General features: G+C 38.5%; 1 protein-coding gene across 1 annotated transcript in view; it reads right to left on the minus strand.

Annotated features, from left to right (window-relative positions):
- The window catches only part of ppp1r37 (protein phosphatase 1, regulatory subunit 37), a 138,195-nt gene that overhangs the window by 37,989 nt on the left and 75,857 nt on the right, over window positions 1-24,349 (minus strand). The window contains exons 2-4 of the mRNA XM_034169229.1: window positions 22,342-22,439; window positions 7,405-7,450; window positions 5,642-5,742 (exon numbers count right to left, since the gene is read on the minus strand). Of these exons, the coding sequence (XP_034025120.1) occupies window positions 5,642-5,742; window positions 7,405-7,450; window positions 22,342-22,439 (245 nt within the window). The remainder of the gene's footprint in view (window positions 1-5,641; window positions 5,743-7,404; window positions 7,451-22,341; window positions 22,440-24,349) is intronic.

Raw genomic sequence — 24,349 nt, forward strand, 5'->3', positions numbered from 1 at the left:
AGATAATTACTTTTCTGGTAATATTACTTGATGTTCCCTTTATCGACTAGACCTCATCGTCCTCAAATCTTCCAGGTTGTTGTCACCATCTGATCATTTTTGAGAATTTTTTTCTTTAAAGGAAAGCAAATTCATCCCTGTCAGGTTGGTTGGAATTCCACAGATGTGTTTCATTTTTGAGACCTTCACTGTCAAACCAAAAAATTAACATCAAAATGTGAACAAACGAGATCTTCCCTTAAGTTGCTCCCACTGAATGACAAAGCAGTATAAGGGCACTCTGTAACATCTGAATCCTCTCTGATTTGACCCAGAAAGTCAGTCGGGGTGGGTGCCCTTTGAGGTCACGTGAGAAGGTTGTGAGATGAACTTGTATCCAAAATATTTTTGATTTGTGACAATTTGGTGTTGAATAATCATTCGGCAAAGTCCTAATGTTATACAATGACTTGTACGTGACCCAGAAGAAGATCGAGGTTGTTCCTATCTGAACTCATGCAAAAGGGTTCAATCAATCAATCAATTTTTTTATATAGCGCCAAATCACAACAAACAGTTGCCCCAAGGCGCTTTATATTGTAAGGCAAGGCCATACAATAATTATGTAAAACCCCAACGGTCAAAAAGGAACCCCCTGTGAGCAAGCACTTGGCTACAGTGGGAAGGAAAAACTCCCTTTTAACAGGAAGAAACCTCCAGCAGAACCAGGCTCAGGGAGGGGCAGTCTTCTGCTGGGACTGGTTGGGGCTGAGGGAGAGAACCAGGAAAAAGACATGCTGTGGAGGGGAGCAGAGATCGATCACTAATGATTAAATGCAGAGTGGTGCATACAGAGCAAAAAGAGAAAGAAACAGTGCATCATGGGAACCCCCCAGCAGTCTACGTCTATAGCAGCATAACTAAGGGATGGTTCAGGGTCACCTGATCCAGCCCTAACTATAAGCTTAGCAAAAAGGAAAGTTTTAAGCCTAATCTTAAAAGTAGAGAGGGTGTCTGTCTCCCTGATCTGAATTGGGAGCTGGTTCCACAGGAGAGGAGCCTGAAAGCTGAAGGCTCTGCCTCCCATTCTACTCTTACAAACCCTAGGAACTACAAGTAAGCCTGCAGTCTGAGAGCGAAGCGCTTATTGGGGTGATAGGGTACTAAGAGGTCCCTAAGATAAGATGGGACCGTGATTTCAAAACCTTATAAGTAAGAAGAAGAATTTTAAATTCTATTCTAGAATTAACAGGAAGCCAATGAAGAGAGGCCAATATGGGTGAGATATGCTCTCTCCTTCCAGTCCCGTCAGTACTCTAGCTGCAGCATTTTGAATTAACTGAAGGCTTTTTAGGGAACTTTAGGACAACCTGATAATAATGAATTACAATAGTCTCAGCCTAGAGGAAATAAATCTGAGAATTAGTTTTCAGCATCACTCTGAGACAAGACCTTTCTAATTTTAGAGATATTGAGTAAATGCAAAAAAGCAGTCCTACATATTTGTTTAATATGCGCCTTGAATGACATATCCTGATCAAAAATTGACTCCAAGATTTCTCACAGATTACTAGAGGTCAGGTAATGCCATCCAGAGTAAGGATCTGGTTAGACACCATGTTTCTAAGATTTGTGGGCCAAGTACAATAACTTCAGTTTTATCTGAGTTTAAAAGCAGGAAATTAGAGGTCATCCATGTCTTTATGTCTGTAAGACAATCCTGCAGTTTAGCTAATTGGTGTGTGTCCTCTGGCTTCATGGATAGATAAAGCTGGGTATCATCTGCGTAACAATGAAAATTTAAGCAATACCGTCTAATAATACTGCCTAAGGGAAGCATATATAAAGTGAATAAAATTGGTCCTAGCACAGAACCTTGTGGAACTCCATAATTAACTTTAGTCTGTGAAGAAGATTCCCCATTTACATGAACAAATTGTAATCTATTAGACAAATATGATTCAAACCACCGCAGCGCAGTGCCTTTAATATCTATGGCATGCTCTAATCTCTGTAATAAAATTTTATGGTCAACAGTATCAAAAGCAGCACTGAGGTCTAACAGAACAAGCACAGAGATGAGTCCACTGTCCGAGGCCATAAGAAGATCATTTGTAACCTTCACTAATGCTGTTTCTGTACTATGATGAATTCTAAAACCTGACTGAAACTCTTCAAATAGACCATTCCTCTGCAGATGATCAGTTAGCTGTTTTACAACTACCCTTTCAAGAATTTTTGAGAGAAAAGGAAGGTTGGAGATTGGCCTATAATTAGCTAAGATAGCGGGGTCAAGTGATGGCTTTTTAAGTAATGGTTTAATTACTGCCACCTTAAAAGCCTGTGGTACATAGCCAACTAACAAAGATAGATTGATCATATTTAAGATCGAAGCATTAAATAATGGTAGGGCTTCCTTGAGCAGCCTGGTAGGAATGGGGTCTAATAAACATGTTGATGGTTTGGATGAAGTAACTAATGAAAATAACTCAGACAGAACAATCGGATAGATTAATAGAGGGTTGAGAGATTAATATTTAAGAACAACATAATATCTCAAATACCTTTGTTATGCACCAATTTAGCATTGAGTAATTGTGCAGTGGTCACATGGAGCCCATTTCCAAAGCTCCTTCACCACAGTACCAGGAACAAAATGAACTGCAACTACGAGGTCTATTAGAAAAGTATCCGACATTATTATTTTTTTCAAAAACCATATGGATTTGAATCACGTGTGATTGCGTCAGACAAGTTTGAACCCTTGTGCGCATGCGTGAGTTTTTCCCACGCCTGTCGGTTGCCTCATTTGCCTGTGAGCAGGCTTTGAGTGAGGAGTGGTCCACCCCCTCGGCGGATTTTCATTGTCAGGAAATGGCGGAATGATTTGGGCTTTTTTTCCATCAGAATTTTTTCAGAAAGTGTTAGAGACTGGCAGCTGGAAACCATTCAAAAAATTTATCTGGCTTTCGGTGAAGCTTTTACGGGCTTCACAGAGAATAAGGACTGTTACTACAGCTTTAAGGACAGCTTTAAGGACACCCGGCGCGCCGCGCTCCATGCCGCCATCGAGAGCCACAAACCACCGGATCATTTCTAAACGGATGGCTCTGTGGAGCCGGGACCGTCGCGTGCACTTTCTCTGGTTATCACAAGAGCTGGACATCAACCATTTTCCGGCAGATTTCACTTTTAACAAGAGATTTTGTCATGGAAAGCTGAGCGGAGGCTTCGCGTGTCACGATGGATTCGCTACTGGAATGAGACAAAACCACCTCCGTTTTGGTCTCACAGGACGGCTTTGAGATGGCGTTGAGACAGCTGTCGGTGGTTTTTCCATCTAGTGATTATCCGAGAAATTGTGGATGTGCCTGGACATGCCAGAACATGTCCCGTGAGGCTTCATCACGGCGATGCTTTGCGCCATGCGGCACTGCCGCGACGTGCGGAATTCCTCTGCACGTCTGTCTTAATGTGCCGAAAAAGTACTGATGTCCACGTCTTTTCACAATTCCTGTGCTAGTCAAATGACGTCCTGGATAAAACACAGCGTCCAGTTTGGAAATGAATGGCACATTCCACTGTTACAGGAGTTTTTGTCATGGAAAGAGGAGCAGAGGCTTCGCGTGTCGCGGCGGTGCCGCATGGCGCACAGCAACGCCGTGATGAAGCCTCACGGGACATGTTCTGGCATGTCCAGGCACATCCACAATTTCTTGGATAATCACTCGATGGAAAAACCACCGACAGCTGTCTGAACGCCATCTCAAAGCCGTCCTGTGAAACCAAAACGGAGGTGTTCCTTTGTCTCACTCCATCAGCAAATCGGTCGTGACGCGCGAAGCCTCCGCTCGGCTTTCCATGACAAAATCTCTTGTTAAAAGTGAAATCTGCTGGAAAATGGCTGATGTCCAGCTGTTGTGATAACCAGAGAAAGTGCACACGACGGTCTCGGATCCACAGACCCACCCGTTTAGAAATGATCCGGTGGTTTGTGCTCTGATGGCGGCACGGAGCGCGGCGCGTCCTTAAAGCGTAGTACAGTCCTTATTCTCTGTGAAGCCCATAAAATTTTCACCGAAAGCCAGATAAATTTTTCGAATGGTTTCCAGCTGCCAGTCTCTTACAGTTTCTGAAAAAATTCTGATGGAAAAAAAGCCCAAATCATTCCACCATTTCCTGACAATGAAAATCCGCCGAGGGGGTGGACCACTCCTCACTCAAAGCCTGCTCACAGGCGAATGACGCAACCGACAGGCGTGGAAAAACTCACGCATGCGCACGAGGGTTCAAGCTTGTCTGATGCAATCACATGTGATTCAAATCCATATGTTTTTGAAAAAAATAATAAGGTCGGATACTTTTCTAATAGACCTCGTATTTAGCTACAGTGTTTATGCTTAACAACATAAGCATAATGATTTATTTTCTCAGAAAGTTTGTTTTACTGAGGGTTGTTTATAACGTTTACCTGTTCGTTTTAGTGAAGAACAGTCCCTCTCTGGCACTTTGTGCCACAGTTGCTCCGTCCGATCAGTTAGCAGAGCGGAGCGTTCTCCCCCCACCCTTCCAAACCAGTTCTCTGTCTTGGCGCAACAAGTTGAAAAAGTCACAGCACCTCATTAACGTCTCATTTACCACAGACTCCATCCGATCCTGGCTGCATGCGATGAAAGTTAGAAAAAGAAAACGTTACAATTACTCAGTTCTCCATGTGGAGCAGAGACACCATACGTGCGCGCTGGATGACGTGCGCGTCAATATTTACGTGTAACACACTTCAGGGGAAAAAAGCATTTAAGGTACATATTTAATTAAAAGTTAAAAAAATCTTTCTGTGTAAATATCTCATGTTACAACGTGGAGACCCGCGGCTTATAGACAAGTGCAGCCTATTTATGTACAATTTCTTTTTTCTTTTTAAATTGGTGGTTGCGGCTAATATTCAGGTGCGCTCTATAGTCTGAAATTATGGTAATCATAACAGAGACAAACAAAACAAAAAAGTTAAAACCTTAAAACTAAAAACTTAAAACCAATAAAGACTTCTAGTTTGTAATAATCAAAGAATCCCTTAAATACTTCAATGTGAATTTGTTTTCAAACTAATAGAAAAAATAATACTGCCTATTAACCGTCTCACACACACATCTGTACAGGACCAGAGTTATCAGGTTGCAGGTGACTTATGACTACTGAGGATCAAAGACAAAAGGTTCGGAAGCTGCTGTTCCAGACAGAAACAGAATTGACAAAAATGATTCTTCTTATCCAAGTCAAACATCCTGTGTCCTTGTGACCAAAGGAGGTTATGTTTCTGTTCAAGGGTTTCACAATACATACTCAAAGCTGCTTGAGACAAGAAGTGGTCAGTGACCTTACTGTCTAGAGTGCTGTGGCCGTCTGTGCACATGTGCAACCCAAATGTTCCTAATGGTGTTTGTAAGCACACAGACGTGGTGTAATCACTAAAACCACAATAAACACTCCACATCCTGCCAGTGCACACAGTGAGTGGGACGGAGAAATGGTGTATTAAAAATGAAGAAACCAACAGCACAAAGAGAATGAACTATGAGCAAGAGATGAAAAATAAAGGAAGGTTGCAAAAAGAGGAAAGAATGACTGGAGAAGACAGATTTATTTAAGAGAATCCTCTTACATCCTCATCCAGACTGGTCTGCTCCAGGTCTACCACTTTAAACTGGACTCGCTTCAAATCTCTTCCAGAGACTCGCATGTTTTGGTAGTCCAGTTTCTCACCTTAAAAACATGCACACAATTATTTCACCATCATCTCCCCACACAGCATCTTCCTGAGTAAATAAAATAAACTTTAAACATTTAAAAAGTGCTAGTCTACTATAAGAGCAACTTATCACTAGAGCCAGACTGACAGAAGATTTTTAAAGCAGCTATGGATTTCTAATTGTGATGATTCTAACCCAATTTGCAGATTATCACAGATATGCTTGACCCCCCCCCCCCCCCCCCCCCCACACAGAAACACACAGCATGAACACAGATTTCTCTTGACATTTATTTCACATAGTTTTTGTAATGAGTCCTCACCAAGCTAACATGACATAATGCAGTTTGAAATTAAACTTGTTTTATTAACACTTATTTGTATTTCAAAAGAGTGTCATGGCCTAATGGCTAATAGCCTGAAGTAATGGGCCATTTATTACAAATGATAGACCCTTCTCAGACATCAATGAGCCTATGCGAAGCAGAATAAAATATATTCAAGATTCCTAATTTTTTTTTTTAATCTATTGTGAGGCCACAACCTGTGCCAATTAAGTTAAAATTAAATATAATGCAATTTTCATATTTCATTATTTTATGTTACATTTCATGCCATTTGATGGTATGGCGTAAGTCATAAATACTGTTTAAAAGGTTAAAAATACATTAATATTGGATGGACACAGCAAATGTTCCAGTCTTCATACTTACATACAGTAGCTTGCATACAACAGTAGTGAGGAACAGAGCAGGAAGAAAGGTGAGTCATCAGGCACATGAGTTTTGCTCTCTAGATCTCATAGTGTAAATAAAAAAACATTTTCTTTAAATGTTTTTGAACTGGATTACATTCGTCATTGCACTACATGCAGTTGCTGTTGCTTTTAGCTCAGTAAGTGGTTTTCTCATGATCTTTGAATACTACGCCAGGCTGCCTTCAATATTTTGTCAATTTCAAGTTAGAGTTTTTCCGCAAATGACGGCATTGCACAAAACATCACTCTGTACACACTTAAAATCATCATAGGCAGCGTCGCTATTCGGCCAACATCTGTAATATCTGACACTAATTCATATAAAACCCAACTTTTGTAATTAGCTTGTGACGTCATATGCTGCAGTAAAGGCAGACTTAAAACGGCAATAGCAGTTCAATGCAAATGTGGATCAGCAAAATTTTAGGTTAATATTTCAGAATAAAATGTTTGGGAGTTTACGTTATGTTTTTAAAATGAATGTGTCTATGACGCAGGCTACGCTTAACTATGAATCACTGCATTCCATCATCGATCATCCGTCTCTCATTTTCTTTTTAGTTGTCTTTTATCGGCCATTATAAACTGCGATAGATTTATTTGCAAGTAGCTAATATTGGCTGATTATATCTGCTTGGCTAGAGACCGAATGATCCACATAGCCACAGTGCTCCGATACAGAAAAAGCTTAATTTAGCAAAACGTAACGTTTCGGCCGACCTGCCCTTCATCATTCGGTCTCTATCTTTGACACAAATTTTTCATGGTCCTGCAACGCCTTTTATGCGTTTTGGATGTGCGTGTCTTTATTGCATTACGATTATATCTGCTTAATAATGTATTGGTCAGGCTCTACTTATCACATGTTAATTCACATAAATAGTTAATTTCATGTTGCTGTGGCTTTTCTGGTGCTTACCTTTTAGATCTAAACACTCATTTCGCTGTGTCAAGTCTTTCAGTTCCTACAGGAAAAAAAAAAAAAAAAAAATCGCGGTCAGAAAAAAAAGTCATTTCTACACAGAAGCAAACTTTGTTTCACAGAGATTAGGAATATGAAATCAGATAAAACACAAGCCTGTTGTAAATTAAGATGCTGGAAAGAAAACCTTCTGCAACACAAACTGCGCCTTGTGTTTCTAACATTTGGTGACACTGAAACCAGAGCAGCAACAAAAACAAAGTATCAGCAACCATTTTGCAATAGAGTGATCGTATCCCAGCAATGGCCGTTTAGTCTGGAACAGTGCAGTAACACATGAGAAAGGATCTGCATGACTCATGAAAGTCCAATCTCCTCTTCCAGTTAATTTTATTAAACTTTGCATGTGCGTCTGTGAGCTTGTGTGTTTAAAGCAGTATTCAGGCATGAAACTGTAACACCCCAGGCTCTCACTTCCTTATTAATAACGTGACAGGATTTTGTCACAGCATAAAAAGTTCCGTTAGATGTCCAGCACATTACATTCTGCCATAATCTTCACTACAATTCCGAGGTAGTCAAAAAAAGTATATACTTAGGATACCTCAGAAAGATAATGCCTCATATCCAGATTGATGACTGACGTTTCTCTGGGATCAAAGTGCAACCTTCATAGCATGACACGCGTCAGCTTTTAGCAGTAATATCGCCATAGTAAAAGTAATCAATACACCTTTTACTTGAAGTTACTTGTGGTCATGAGGTTAAACAAACACTTTATCTATCTTGTGGTATACTATCAACAAAACAACAGTTCAAAAGTTATTTAACTTCTTGTCCTGGCAGAATTAGGGTCAGATGGGGCTTGTTGGGGGGGTATGCTGCTGTTGAAACTATGTACCAGCAAATCCCTGAGTCTAGTTTGCTGTCCAGCCCATTCAACATGAACTCTGTAACCCCAGCCTCTGTGCCACACTGATACCATTTATCTGTGTGTTGCTGAAGTCACTGATGCTGGTTCAATTTTGTTTCTGCTCCTGTTTACTACATAGCTTCCAACAGTGAACCAGCTGAGAGGAGCAATGAAGCTCAACTCTCTACTCAATAACAGCGTTGCCGTGAGGCGGAGGTCTTGGAAAATAAAGCAGTGCTGACTTATGGTTTGGTTTATAAATAAAATTAATACTGATAGAATAACTCCATTAATGTCAATTCTGTCATTTGTAGAAAGTTACGATATAACATATATCTTTTAATGTTGAATAATGCACTAATTCTGAAGTTTTGTAACAAACACAGGCAGATGGGAAAGGATTATGGGTAAAATGTCCCTCCGCTAACACTGCTTGGTTGACTCATTCATTCTATGTAAACCAACAGGTTAATGTGAGGTGTGTCGTGTGTTGGTGTTTACAGATAAATGTGCTTTTTGTAAAATATGCCATTGTTTAATTTGGGGAAAAAAAAGAAAGCCAAGTTGTAATTAGATAACCGTCTGATCTAGGGCAAATACTGCCATGAACACTACTGGCCAGTAGATGGCAGTAGAAACCGTGAAAACCTGCCAAAACAAAATAATCCCTGTCTGCTACATTTAAGATGCGTGGAATTTAATAAACGCAAACTGAATTTCAGCCATCTTATATATATATTACTCTGGAACAAAGACGACAGACAGTGTTTGACATAAGCAGGACTCTAATAGCAAATAGGAATCGATTGCAATGATTCCAATTTAAAATAATGGAGGAGCAACCTGAGCTGCTTCTGGCATTTTTACATAAAACAAACACAATAACGTCTATAAACCCAGAGAATATATTTACGAGAGTTTTAGGCACAATATACAAAGAGTTTAATGCTGTTGTCCGTGTGGAGCCTGATCACAGCGTCTCAAATGCATTTCTTCTGTCGTAAATGTACTGAGGTACCCATAATGCACCTGGGCACAGCATGTCCACACTAAAACCTTCAAAATTAGTGCATTACTTTAAAACTAAAACGTATATCTGATATTTTCACTTTATAAAACTTCAGACGCTATGTTAATTTAAATAACTTGTCTGAAATTATTTTAGTTAAAATTTTAAACCATAAGTTAGAAATGTATGTATGTCTCTAGATGACTTGAGTGAGTGCCAGCGTATCAGTATGGGGTCAAAAGAAATTAGCCTTTTTTCTTTTCTGTGACCAGTTCTCCTTTGCCTGTAGAGGATAGAGGGGTTTCTTCTAGAACCAGCTCTCCTCTGTTTATGGAGGCAAGAACTATGCATCTACTATAAAACATTTAACATGTAGGTACTTAACTGATTTTAGATTTCATAGATGTTTGTAACTATTCAGCGTTGTTTACCACGTCTGCAAAAATAAGTTAGTGGTCTAAAAATTATCGGACCAAAACTTATCGGAAGATAATTAGTCCGATGACAGTTTTCAAAGTTATCTGAAAAGCTAATCCGATAATGAAAACATTATCTTCGATAATTAGCGGTTAGCAAAACTGGGCCCCCGGTTGTCACAAAACCAGAAATTTAGTAGTCGGCACCAATATCAGTGAAATTACAGAATTTTCGATAGCACGGTAAAAAGACATGTTTTTATGGAAATAAATCTGTGCCATCACAGTTTGAATTAGAATTTTTAAGGTTGAATTTGTTTAGCATCAAAATATTCAGCCTCAAAAACTTCAACCTAAAAATAAAATTAAACCTCAAAAAATTCAACCTAAAACAATTTCCACCTCAAAAATTCAACCAAAAATCTACTTAAAAAACAGAAAAGCAAGGAGAAGCAATCTATCCCTGTCTCAATCATCCAACCTTCAGCAATGTATTATGTTTTCATCGTCTTCTTTCAAATTGGTCTCAGTGTCACATGACCAATGAAGCAAAACGTGACTGGCTGAATGCATTACGTTGTCGTGTTCTTCTTTTGATTTGGTCTTGGTGTCACATGACCAATGGAGCAAACTTGATTGGCTGAACATTGGATGATTGAGAATGGGACTGATTGCTTCTCCCTGCTTTTCAATTTTTTGAGGTTGAAAAAAAATTATTTTTTCTTTTTGGTTGAATTTTTTGTTTTGGTTGAAGTTTTTGAGGCTGAATAATTTGATGCTAAACAAATTCAACCTTAGAAATTCAACTTCAAACTCTGATTTTGATGCCTCAAAAATACAATCTTAAAAATTCAAATTCAAACTCTGATGGCACAGATTTACTTCCATATTTTAGCATTTACTAAATGCATACAATAAAATTGTAGGTTTGAGCTGTAGAATAGATAAGGACAAATATACTGCAGTTAATTAAAATGAAAGTGCTAGTTGATGTGAAATTGTTCTACATATCTGGTCAGTAACGACTGTAGAATTGCTCGCTAAAGAAGCCAAAAGAAGAGTTTTAATATTATAGCATTACACTACAAATTATTTGTCCAGTAGATGTCAGAATAACAATGATTTGCTGTGGCGCCTGAAAAACGTGATGTCAGAATGATACTCAGAATAGTGAAGCTTTTAGTGAAGCCTGGGAGTTGTGACTTCGAGACTAAACAACACTTAAAAGAGGCACAGTTTCATCTCCTCATATTTAGCACTGCTCTTAACATGTTTTCACCCCCTTTGGATGGTTTTCTTTTTTATAACCAATGGTAACGTTGCAGTAGTGCTAGCTGCCCTTGACTCCACTTCCACTGTGAGATGATACAAAGTGCTGCTTCATGACGCAATTGAACTCGGTGAAGTATTTCAGGGTGATATCGGGCTGCCAGATGTGGACAAATTTGATGTGCAACTGCAAACTGAATATATGTGTGTCCTGTAATCAAATTATCATGTTTGCGCTTTATATAAATACTAGCGCATTGCCTGTGGAGAACCACCGGCTCTAGATTGGGTAGTGTTTATAAAATAGGTAGCTGACATTTTTCAAAGGTGGTAATAAATTATGCAAAGCTTTATTTTTATTGTACAGGCAGTTTATAAAATTTAGAACTAATGAAACTGAAAGAAAATATAAGCTATACAAAACAAATTGACTAACATTAGAAGAACTTGTAAGAAACAGTACTACAGTGATTTATTGGAAAAAACATACAAAACTAACATTAAAGGCACTTGGAAGCTTTTAAATGAAATCATCAGAAAGAAAAAAAAATTGTTAAAGACTATGCTGCTTATTTTTATGCAAATACTGCCAAAATTAAAAGTTAAAGACACTAATGCCATATGACATAATTTCAATTATTATTTTGTCAATGTGTGCAAAATTTTTTAGGAAATCCAATAGTATCCTCAAAAATGTGTTCTTGGACAACAGCAAAACAACCAATACAATTCTGGAGTCAATGTTTATTAAAGAAACAGACAAAAGTGAAATCATTGACATAGTTCATAAATTAAAAGGAAGGAAAAAAAAAATCAACTGATAAGTTTAAATTTTGACATGTTTTTAATAAAAAAAAATATCATTATTGTATTGTTAAACCTCTAGCCTATATTTGTAATTTGTCATTAATGATGGGGAAATTTCCCTCTAAAATTAAAATAGCTAAAGTGATACTGTTGTTCAAATCTAGTGATAAACATGTCTTTTCGAACTATAAGCCAATCTCACTCTTACCACAATTTTCCAAAATTCTGGAAAAGGTATTTGCAGGGAGGCTGAATGATTTCATAGCGAAACATCATATACTTAGAGAGCAACAATATGGATTTATTAAAAAAAAAAAAAAAAAAAAAATCATACAACTTCATTGGCTTTAATTGACTTTCTTGAAATAAATAAATGGACTGCATTTATATAGCGCTTTTCCATCTGTATCAGATGCTCAAAGCGCTTTACAATAATGCCTCACATTCACCCCGATGTCAGGGTGTTGCCATACAAGGCGCTCACTACACACCGGGAGCAATAGGGGATTAAAGGCCTTGCCCAAGGGCCCTGAGTGATTTTCCAGACAGGCGGGGATTTGAACCCATGATCTTCTGGACTCAAGCCCAACACCTTAACCAGTAGACCATCACCTCCCCCAAAATGAATAAATTAATTGAGAATAAGAAGTACACTGTTGGGTTTTTTTTTTTTTATTAACAAAGCATTTGACACCATAGATCATGCCTTATTATTGGACAAATTGCAGAAGTATGCTATCAGGGGACTGGCATATGAGTGGATAGCGAGTTATCTATACAATAGGTATCAGTATGTTCATTTATGTGGGATAAATTCTAAAATTTTGCAGCTCACATGGGGTGCCTCAGGGTTCAGTCCTTGGTCCATTGTTGTTTCTTTTATTTATTAATATGTTTGGTTTCTAAATCCCTGACTTGTATTTTGTTCGCTGATGATACAACTGGATTTTGTAGTGGGGGTCATTTGGGACAGCTTTTGGACATGATGGAGAAGGAATTAAAGAAATTTAAACAATTGTTTGATTCAAACAAATTATCACTATTTTGGTAAACCTAAGTGTATTATATTTGGAAATAAGCCCAGGAATTTAAGCAGAAGTTTATTATTACATGATACTGAAATTAAACTTGCAACTGAAACAAAATGTCTTGGGGTTTTATTAATGACAAATTAAGCTGGAAAACACATGAATTATGTTAAATCTAAAATGTCTAAAGCCACTGCAATCCTCTCGCAACATTTATTAACTATTTTATATCATTCATTACTTATTCCATATATGACCTATTACATTGAGGTTTGGGGAAACACAAACAAAACTAATATTTTTACTACAAAAGAAAGCCATAAGAATTGTTAATAACAAACCCTACCATGAACCAACAAACCCATTATTTGTCTGTTTACATATTTTAAAATTCTGGGGCTTGGTTGATTACACCACAATTCAAATCATGTATAAAGTGAAAAACAAGCTTTTTCCTCAAAATGTCCAGGACCTGTTTAAAATGAGGGAGTCCAGTTACAATTTGAGAGAATCATTAGTATTTGAGAAGGCAACGATTCGAACTACTGTAAAAAGTCATTGCATTTGTCATGGTTAGCCTTTGCCCTGCCTCTCTCTCCTTCTCTTTTTTACCGTGTGTAGTTCTGAGTTTTTCCCCCAGATGGCACACTTTGAACCGATTCTCACCTGCTGCTCATCACAGCTGATTGTGGCTGCTCAGCTGCCGTGCATGAGCAGCTGATGGGGAGCGGGTTATATAATCCCATGCTGGTAGTTCAGTTTTGCCCAATTCTTTGTTGGTTTTCCTGCTCTGAGGCCAGATTATACGCTGATGATCCAAGAGCCTTCCAGATGCCATGATCCAGAGATCCATGATCTGAGGAGCGAGCCTGATTCCTCTCTGTGACCTTGACCGTGTCTTCCTGCTGCTTCCAAGTGTCTAAGATGGAGCTTCCTGCAGCTACAGTCAAGGTAACCTGGCCTCCCCTCTAATTCCCGTATTAGAGCAAACCGTCTTTCCTGGTGTTCCAGACGATTCTTCCTGCGGCTCCAATGCTGCCTTGGCACCTGGTTCCTGGCTACCTGCACAGCTACGTCACTTTGGAACTCCTCGGCTCTCTGCTCAGAGAGCGATTCTGCTACATGTCAGTTAAGTTCCTCCTCGTCTTAGTGGGATCCTGTTCTCACTCATGCCTGTCTGTGACTGTGCTATGATAAAGAACTGTTCCAAGAGTTCTTCCTAAGAACTGCTTGAACTCTGATATTGAACTGTGAAGAGCCCAGCTGTCTAAGTCCTGCTAAATTGGAACTGCGTCACAACACGCAGCACTTGACGTCTGGAGACAATTTATGAACTTTGGACAATTCCTTAACTGTAAACCTTATTTCCTAAGACAAGAACATTATTTCCAGAATTGTGAACAGTCCTGTGTTAAGCCTTCTGTGAACTGTGACTATTTTAAGGCTTCAACTCACCAACTGTGTCTTCCTTCCCCTAGTTCCTGGTCTTGGAGTTGTGCGTTCCACCTGGTCCTGGTCCCTGAACCCGTTACCAGTTCTCCTTCATGACTGGCTCGGAAACCTGCAGCACTCTGATTTCCACCGCTACGAGCGGGCTGACTCTCACCTCAGCAGGCCACCATACCAGCACAACTTAATTCCTTGTTTAGTGTTAATAAATCTTTTTTCAGTCATAACCCTTTCTGTTTCTTGCTCCCCTGCATTTAAGTCCATCGCCAAGTAACGGTCCAGTTCTGTCCGGACCTCTAACCTTAACAGCATTTCTGTTAAAGGTTAACATTTGGAATATCTGTCCTGATAACATCAAATTATCTGGTACCTTAGTCGGCTTTAAAAGGCTCTATAAGAACAATATAATTACTTCTTCTAATCTGATGAACTATGTTTATAGATTTTTGTTACTGTTTTTGGGGATTGTGCACTGTGTCTGGTTGCGTTTGGATTTTTTTTTGTAGCTGTTTTGTTTATTGATTCATTTATACTGTTTGTGTTGGCATTTGCTGTTATAAGCAGGTGTATATGTGTATGTATGTATATTTGTGTGTGTATACATTTTACTTTTGTGGTAAAAGGGGTGGCAGTTTATAAGTTTTTGCTTCTGCCCACACCCTTGGTCACACAGGTTCACTGTTAAATTTTCCTATTTGAGTTTTTTGTTATTGTTGAGTCCGTGTGCCGAATGTATAATGAGTTGAAATGGCGTGTGGGTCCAGAATGTTTTTAGAACATTAGACCTCAACAACTTTTAGAAAAGGAACTCAACCCTTTTATTTCCTGTTAATGATGTAATTTTTAAATGTAAATTTACTGTCTTAATGTATTTAGAAATTGTTTAGGTTCTTGTTATCATACACACACTATTATTATTATTTTATTATTACTTATATGTTATTTGATTTTTCTTTAAATGGACCACAATGGAATTAAGTGACACTTTCTTGTATCATCCATGCATTTTTAGCGCATTTACAATTATATTATGCATTTAACACTGAACTCACTAAATAAAATCACACACGTATGCTTTTAATATATAAATGATTTACCGCCCCCTGCTGGAATGGGATGTAAGTCCAGAATGTAGTTAGCAACGTCCATTGCTCAGTGTTGTTACCTAATATCCAATGCTTCTCCAAAAATGTTTGTTCTATCAACGTTCCGTTTTGGCAGTCTTCATGCTTGATGCAAAATACATAAGCATACCAAATGGCAAATGTGAGCTCTTCCCTGTTTCTCCGAAAAAGTTACACACACACACACCTTTTTGTCTTTTCCCCATTCAGCTGCAAGCTTCCGTTTTTAGACACAAACAGAGTTGCTAGCAGAAGACATCAAACGCAATACACTTTTCAGTCATGGTACCAGCAACACGAGACTTAACCAAACTGACTAAACCAATTGAACTACAAAAACACAATAAATCAATAACACTAACATGACTGCTAAAATAACATGAGCAACAATAACAACATTTAAATCCCAGAATTCCCATGGTGCATTAGAGCACAGCGTCTGTTGTTTACTGGTTAGCTAAAATTGCTAATTTCTCAAAAAAATATTTGTCCTATCAACTTTCAATTTTCGCAGCATTCACCCTTAGCCCAAAATACATAAGCATACCAAACGGCAAATGTCAGCTCTCCACAGTTTCTGCATGATCGAAGCTGCACGCCCGTACACACAGAGGCTACTTGGCAATTATAATATAGATAAAGCACAAACATTATATTTTGATTACAGGATACAAATTGGTCAGGACGGTATTATTACTGTTTGGTCATCTGCTTTGAATGCAAAGTCAGACACTTGTTAATAAGTTGGACCTAAGCGGTTGCTGCTGCAGCAGTAGCTGTTTTCCGTGCTTGGTATTTAACTACAGTTATGTAAGACTTGTGTCCTTCGTCACTACCGTACAACCAGCAGCAGTAAAAAACAAGAGCAATCAGACATTTCTGACGTCCACCAATCCAGATCTGGATCACTTCCAAATTTCAGTGGAGTATTCCATGGCCTAATATCCATCTGTGGTGCAAATTTGGCGAGAATACGTCAAGCAGTTTTGAAGCAACCATTCAAAGCCTATATAAAGTAAGCTCTCGATTCAGAATCTGGATCTGGATTCAGATCACCTCCAAAATGTAATGACATAATCCTGCTAACAGTAATCAGAAACTTGATAGAGAATCCAGATAGAGAATCCAGATTCGGATCCAGATCAACTCCATTTAATGGGTTCTTCCATGGCCTAATAACTATCTGTGGTGAAAAGTCTGTCAAAATCCGTGCAGTAGTTTTGACGTAATCCTGCTAACAGACAGACAGACAGACAGATAAATAAATGCTGATAATTTTATTTTGTTTTTGGTGGACATAACTAGTGCATTTGTTTTAAAAATTTTGGCTACTCAAACACTAAACCTAATATCAACAACAATTCTCTCTAGTGTCTGTCAGTGAGAATGACTTCATCAGTGCCTATATCTCCAACAAGAATTTCCAGATCCAAAACTAGCATATGACGCACACTGCATCAGAGGTGATAAGTATGTGTGTCACTCACTGAGGCTGTTTGTGTGTCGCTAAGGGTGTGTGTGCACTCATGAGATATTATATTTATTCACTTTCTGATGTGGTTACATAAATGGCAAGATGACTCTTGTTTGAATCAGCCTTTAGTTAGTATTTATAGTTTTACTGTCTTCATTTACATTGAGGATTGTCTGCAAAACACAGCTTAACAGAAGCCAGTAATCAAGTCAGAAGTATGACACCTGATGGGAAAAGTAGGCTGTCACCTAGAATAATGTTACACTTGAGGGCAAGTCCTTGTGGGACCTCATGGTTTGGCTGTACTGTGTAGTAAAAGAATTACAATGACTGCAAAATGTGTCCATATTTTAGCTTACCATTAAAAATTTGCTGATTGTAATTTTATCATAGAATGGCCCAGGTGGAGAAAGCTGATCTCAGAATTCATTAACAGCTGTGTCTGCTATCTGAACCGACAACAAGACAAATGTAAAGCAGGTCAATGGTACAAATACACAGAAAATAGCTTTCGTTACTCTGATGAACAACACATCCAGGGTCTTTGTGACAATAAAAACTGGAGTTCATGAATGGGTTTTAATATTTTCAGTAGTAATTTGTGTTTTCATACCTTAAAATTTGTAATAAAATATTCTCAACTGCAAATACAACTTAATACCACCTCCAAAATGTGAGCTTTTGAAGTGTTGAAACAGAGATCAACTTGTCAGTCATTGGTACTGTAATATTTAAAAACACAGGTCCCACAATAAATTACACTCCCAAAAACAACTTAATACTGTCTGGCAATTATCAGTTCCAACACTTCACTGAATTCATGAGTTTTCAGAAGTTCTAAAGGCAAAAGTGAGGTCAATCCACCCTGGCATTAGTAAAGGCATACCTAATAAATTGGCCAGTAAGTATTTGTGAAAGGTTTCTGAAAAACCTCTTGGTGATACCTTATACAACCAGTGGTGTCAAAAGTACACACATTTGTTACTTAAGTAGAAGTATAGATACTGCAGTTTAAAAACACTGGTAAAAGTTGAAGTATCAACTTGACCTCTTTACTCAAGTAAAAGTGAAAAAGTATGTGCTCCAAAACCTACTTAAAGTATAAAAGTATAAAGTAACCTTTAAAAAAAAAAAAGGGGGCAGGGGTAGATGCCACTATATGAATTGAAAGCTTAATTTAAAAACTGATTCGTTCTACATGTGGCCCAAGACCCAAAACCCAAAATTACCCCCCAACACCACCTGCACGCAAATGTTTCAGTTCTAGAAGCTCTGAAATGCAATCTGGGACTATTCCAGACAATAAACTGTAGTGAGTGCAGCATCCATTTAGTGAAGGGAAAAAAAACAAACAAACAAACAAAAAACCCCACAACTTTCCTTATTCAAATTCATTCCAGTAGTATTCTGCTCTTACTAGGATGCAGCAGTTTTCTAGTTTGGCAGATAGTTCTGGAGAAAATCACTGAAGAAATTAACAAATTGAAAATATGGTTTGACTGAAACAAACTGTCATTAAATAAGACAGGGATGAAGTGGAGGTGTAAGAGTAACTAGGTTTTCACAGGAAACACTTATTTATGTATGTATGTATGTATTTATTTATGTATGTTCATTGTTAGTTGCTTTTATATTTTCTGTTGTGTTTCTATTCAGGTTCTTTTTGCCTCTTTCTCTAAAATTGTATATAATAATCATTAAATTATTAATATATACACAAAAATAAATTTAAGAAATATTACAATTTGAAAACAAATGCAACCGAACGTGATGAGAGCTGCAATTGCTTAATGCTAAGTTTTAACATTGAAAATGCCATAGACATGCTAACGCGTTAGCATCGCTCCCGTTTTTAAGTTATAAAATACATCTATCAGCTGTTTCAGAAGACCATAACAGGTCGGTTTAACATAGAAAAGGTAAATAATACTCACAGAAGTATGCTCTTTAGGGTTTTAGCGGGAGAAATTAAGCGAAAGAAAGAAAGAATAAACGAAGCAATAGGTTGAAGCATTGCTTCAATCTGCGAACCACTGCTTCAATTGGTTCACGGTTCAAAGCAAAGCCATGCTGCAGAAAAGGTGATTACAGGCGCACATGACGTGAAATATATATATAAACATTAAACTGAAGCCAAGAGTAACAAGGCTGTTTGTTTTAAAAATGTAAGGAATAGAAAGTACAGATACTTGTGTGAAAATGTAATGAGTAGAAGTCAGAAGTAGGCAGAAAAATAAGTAATGGAGTAAAGTATAGATACCTAAAAAGTGTACTTAAGTACAGTAACGAAGTATTTGTACTTCGTTACTTGACACCTCTGTATACAACTATAGACTTTTGATGAGGCCTTGGTGAACCCCATCCTGACCAGGTCCGCATAATCACGGGTACACCGAAATTAAAAGTCTATAACTGTTTTATTATATGGTAAACGAGAAAATTGGGAGTTTGTCAAACATACTAAAACTGAAAAATCAATCTCAAGTTTCAGCTCTTTATTATTACTGTCATACTGCACCAACAGGTCCAAAATACTTCATGAGCACAATCTCTAAAGCCCCTTTCACACCGGGGCTGCCTCGAGCTTCCTGTGGTGTCATGACGATGCAGGAATGTCTGCGTCAGGTGCGCGCAGCAGGGGGCAGAGAGGAGGTGAGAACGCAGCCTGCAGGTTCTCTGCACAGAGGAATCAGAGTGCAGTTTGGCTGCAGACAGACTGTGCACTCTGATTTATCTTCTAGTTTATATTTGTGCTGAGCTGCAGGTCTGCGCTCTGAGTTCTGTTATAGTTTATCTTTCCTACTTTGACCGCGAGATGAGAGTGCGAGATGTGCATGCGCACATGCGCGAACGAACCAATACTTGATGTGGACATGTCCTGTTTCTGTCAATCAGTCTGTGAGCAGGACTTTTATGGACTGTATTTAAACACATTTGTGAGAGAAGACCGAGGAGCAGCTGCAGCCAGCAGCGTTTTTTTTCCCCGTGCCCTTAGTTTTTACTGCACTGTGTACACGGCGTCTTCATGACGACGCACGGCGCAACTCGAAGCGGGCCAAATTGGGCGTTGTATCGCGTTATCTGAATACACTTATAATTATCTTGAGAAAACAAGTCTGTGTACTTTCTCAAAAAAGCAAGTGTGTGCATTGACTGCATGCGAGACATTGTGTTGTATAATGGGGAAACTACTTGGCCCTCGGGGAATTACAGCAGTAGAAATATGACAAGGCTTCAAAGAGCTCGGGTTTTAAAGCTTGTGGGAGTGACTGTGGAGCAGGCTTAAAATAAAGAGTGGCTAAACAGTCAGCTTTATAAGCTTGGAGACGCACAAACGGCTGGTCGGACTAGTGCATAATCTGTGGGGCTACAGGACGAGACACCACGTGCACAGTCCAGTGGATGTTAATAAAGAAAGCATTTACAGTGAGAAGAGGAAAACGATGAAGCAGTTGAAGTTCTCAAACAGACCTAACCCCGTCTCACTAGTCAGTCATTTGGGTGGACTGGCCTCTTCATAAGGCTGGGTTCTGAATGGATTACTAAGTACAAATGAAGGGGGGGTGGAGTTATGGGCTACAGTGTTATGGCAGGAGGGAATATATACACAAGAAATTCCAAGTGATTATGAGTGGGGAAAAAGCAAAGAAAAACAAATCCCAGAGGAAATGTACCAGAACATCGGCTTAATGCTAACAATGACGTGCCGCTCTACAAGTAGCCACGATGTAAACCCAGCTGCTTTTCTTTCAGCTGACCTAGCATGAGGAGAATTCTTAGTAAAGTCTCACACTGCGGATATGACTCGTTTGATGCTTCAGTTGCTTTAACAGCAACTCTTGCAGTCACACTTCAGCAGGTACAAATGCTCAGTGGGATGAAGGTTTTATGGAGTATTTGCTGAAGGAATCGTATGACACAACAAAGTCGAGAATGTGATAATGTGTCCTTGGTGTAAAAGCGTGCTGTAACTGTGCCTTAGTATGGTCACACCCGCCACACTCTACTGAACACAGTCGGTCAGGTATCAGCTGCAACAGAAGTGCCTACTCTATGTGTTTTCATATGCAGTAGTAGCTAACACAATACAGTAGAGTAGTCATCACCTAAACAAAAACTTTCTATCAATGTCTGAAGAATTTATTATCCTCGCTCCTACCAACAGCAAAAAGATTTTGAGAACGTTGTTGTGTGTTTCAGCGTCTCTGCGCCCAATCAAGTCAATCAATATCTATTTCCCTGTTCAACTTGTAGAATGCTCACACATGATAATATACAATGGATGAGCCCTCCTTCAAGATACCAAGAGGTATGGGGAAATACATATAAAACTAATACTAATCCAATATTTTTGTTGTAAAAGAAAGCTGTAAGAATTATTTTAACAAATCACATTGTGAGCCAACGAATCCACTGTTTGCCTGTTTGCATATTCTAAAATTCTGGGACTTGGTTGATTACTTTACAATACAAATTATGTATAAAGTTAAAAATAAACTGCTGCCACAACATGTCCAGGATCTGTTTAAACTGAGGGACTCCAGTTATAATTTGCAGTAGTTCGGATCCTTGAAAAATCAAGGATCCGAACTACTGCAAAAAGTCACAGTGTATCTGTCAAATGTGTTAACATCTGGAACAACTGTCCCGACAACATTAAAGTACTTGGTACGTTAGCAGGCTTTAAAAGACATTACAAGAATAACACAATTGCATGCTATAGTTGAAGACTTAGGTCTTGTTATTACTTACGGGTTTGTATGTTGTGTGCCAGTATTGTCTGGTCATATTTTGTAAATTTGAGTTCATTGACTAAGTTTGCATGTTTTTTCTTTTTGGTATTGTCATCGTGTGTGCGTATGTATGTATGTATGTACATGTAGGTATATATGTGTATGTGTGTGTGTGTGTGTGTGTGATTGTGTAGATATGTATTTATGAAATTTTGTTTGTGTGTATATGTTTGTTATTTTTTAGTATAAGGGGTGGGTATTTATAAGCTCTGCTTAAGTCACTTCCATCCCACACAGCTGACTTTATTTTCCCAAATTTTTCTTCTGTTCAGATCTGATGGGAATCTGCACATCTTAAAGCCCTTGCGCTGTCTATTTTTGCCTCCAAATGCACAGCAACCCAATATTTTCAGCAAATAAATAAATAAAATAGCTGGATTTACATGCAGATAGATTAAGAGCAAACACTATTTTGAACCGAAGATGGCACCAGGAGTCACGTGACCGTTTATTTTTTTTCTTCTTTTTCCGACTCGTCATGCTGCCACTCTCTCTATCAAGGCACACTAGGTTAGACTAAGCATCCCTCAAACCCTGGATTTTTAAGGTGATTTTTCAATCCCATTACACTGAGGAAAAAAAAAATCCTGCTGACAACCCTGAACACTGTGTACTGCTGTTAAATCATCATTTGTGTTAATGTGAGCTTCACCTGTATCTGTTTGAGCACTTTGGGAATGGCTTTACAGTTGAGCTTCTGGCAGGCCTCTTTGTAAGCGGTAAGGATTTCCTCCACTGTCACATTTTGAGCTGCAAAACACAGATAACAGACAAGGTTAGGACTGCTTTCACTGCAGTTCCTTTCAGTACATCAAAAGGCGCAGACAAGAAATATTTCACACAGTGTGTACTTAAAAAGGCTTACATTAAACAGAGCAAAGCTCTTTAAATGTTTCCCAGCAACACTGTATTAAAGAAGAGGGGAAAAAAATAAAAGTACCTTTCATCAGCCAGCAGACCAAAGTCAAATCAAATCTGACAGCATACCTCTCCATCCCCACATCTCTAAAATTACCATCTATTTGCCACAGCCAGGTGAAATGTGTGCAACCCCTTGGCCTTTTTCAGCAACTGGGGTCCTCAACACTCAGGGACCTGTGTGCTGGATCACACACAGAGAACTGTGCCACTTCCAATGCAAGTGATAGTCCTAAGGACAATCTCTCTAAGTAACCACTTGTTTGATACAGAGTCATTCCAGGAACACCCAAGGATCGTCGGAAGAGACCTAGTACCAAAGACATCCAATGTTTACCATAGGTCACTGGTTAGTTTCCAAGTCTCACAACCATACAGAAAAACAGGAAGCACCAGGAACCTAAAGACCTGGACCTTCGTTCTCTTGCAAAGTCCAGACACCTCATGTCTCAATTAGCTCTTCCCAGGCATCTCTCATGGCCAAAAACGCAGAGACATGAACATCACTGGTGAGATAAGAAAATGTCTCCACAAGTTCAACAAGTCAATGAAATGACACCTAAGGATCAGTATGGAAGGATCAGACTACATTTTAAACAAGACTGGAACACTAGGTGCGTGCAACTTCGACCAGGGTCAAACAACCCTCAATTTGTGTATTGGGGTTGGAGAGATTATTGGGATATCCATGAATGCAAGGTTAAATCAAAATCAGTCTAATCATTTTTGAGAAATTAATGAAAACATCCAAAAATTATCCATTTCACAATTGTAAAGATAAACTAGAGCACTGTGCTCAGAGTGCGGGGATCCATTTTTCAAGGGTGGTAATAAATTATGCAAAGCTTCTATAATGAGTTGGAATGGCATGCAAGTCCAGAATGTTTTTAGAACCTTGGACCACAACAGTTGATAGAGGAAGAATACAACCCTTTTATTTCCTGTTAATTATGGAATTTTGCAAAGTCAATTTACTGTCTTAATGTATTTATAAATTGTTTAGGTTGTTGTTATGATATACACACCATTATTACCATCATCATCATCAGTATTATTATTATTATTTTATTATTACTTCTATTTTGTCATTTGATTTTTAAATGGACTACAATAGAAATACGTGTTTTCACTTTCTTGTGTCATCCATGTATTTTTAACATATTTACAATATCATGTACTTGCATTGAACTTACTAAATATAATCATGCACGCATACACGTACACAGACGCCACTTCACTTTAATATATAGATGATTTACCTCCACCTTGTGGAATGGCGTGCGAGTCCGGAATGTAATTATCAAGATCCAAGATTTAGTGTTGTTAGCTAATATTAGTAGTTTCTCCAAAAATATTAGTCCTATCAACATTCCGTTTTGGCGGCATACATCCTTGATCCAAAATACACGGAAAATGCCAGCTCTCCCCAGTTTGTCCATGAATGAAGTTATACACACGCACACACATATACACAGATGCCACTTTGCTTTTAATATATTGTGGCGAGTTGCACGGAAGAAGGAAAATCAAGCCAGAGCGTTTTGTCTTTTCTGCATTCTGCCCAAAGCAAGTGCTTTTATTTTTACACACCCACAGAGACGGTGGCGGAACACATCAAACGCACCAGACTTCCCACTCATGTTAACGGCAACATGACACTTAACTAAACTGACTAACATGCACACATACATGTACATAGATTCCATTTCGCTTTTAATATATCGTGTCGAGTTGCATGGAAA

This window comes from Thalassophryne amazonica, chromosome 4 (genome assembly GCF_902500255.1).
Source record: "Thalassophryne amazonica chromosome 4, fThaAma1.1, whole genome shotgun sequence".
Taxonomy (NCBI): Eukaryota; Metazoa; Chordata; class Actinopteri; order Batrachoidiformes; family Batrachoididae; genus Thalassophryne; species Thalassophryne amazonica.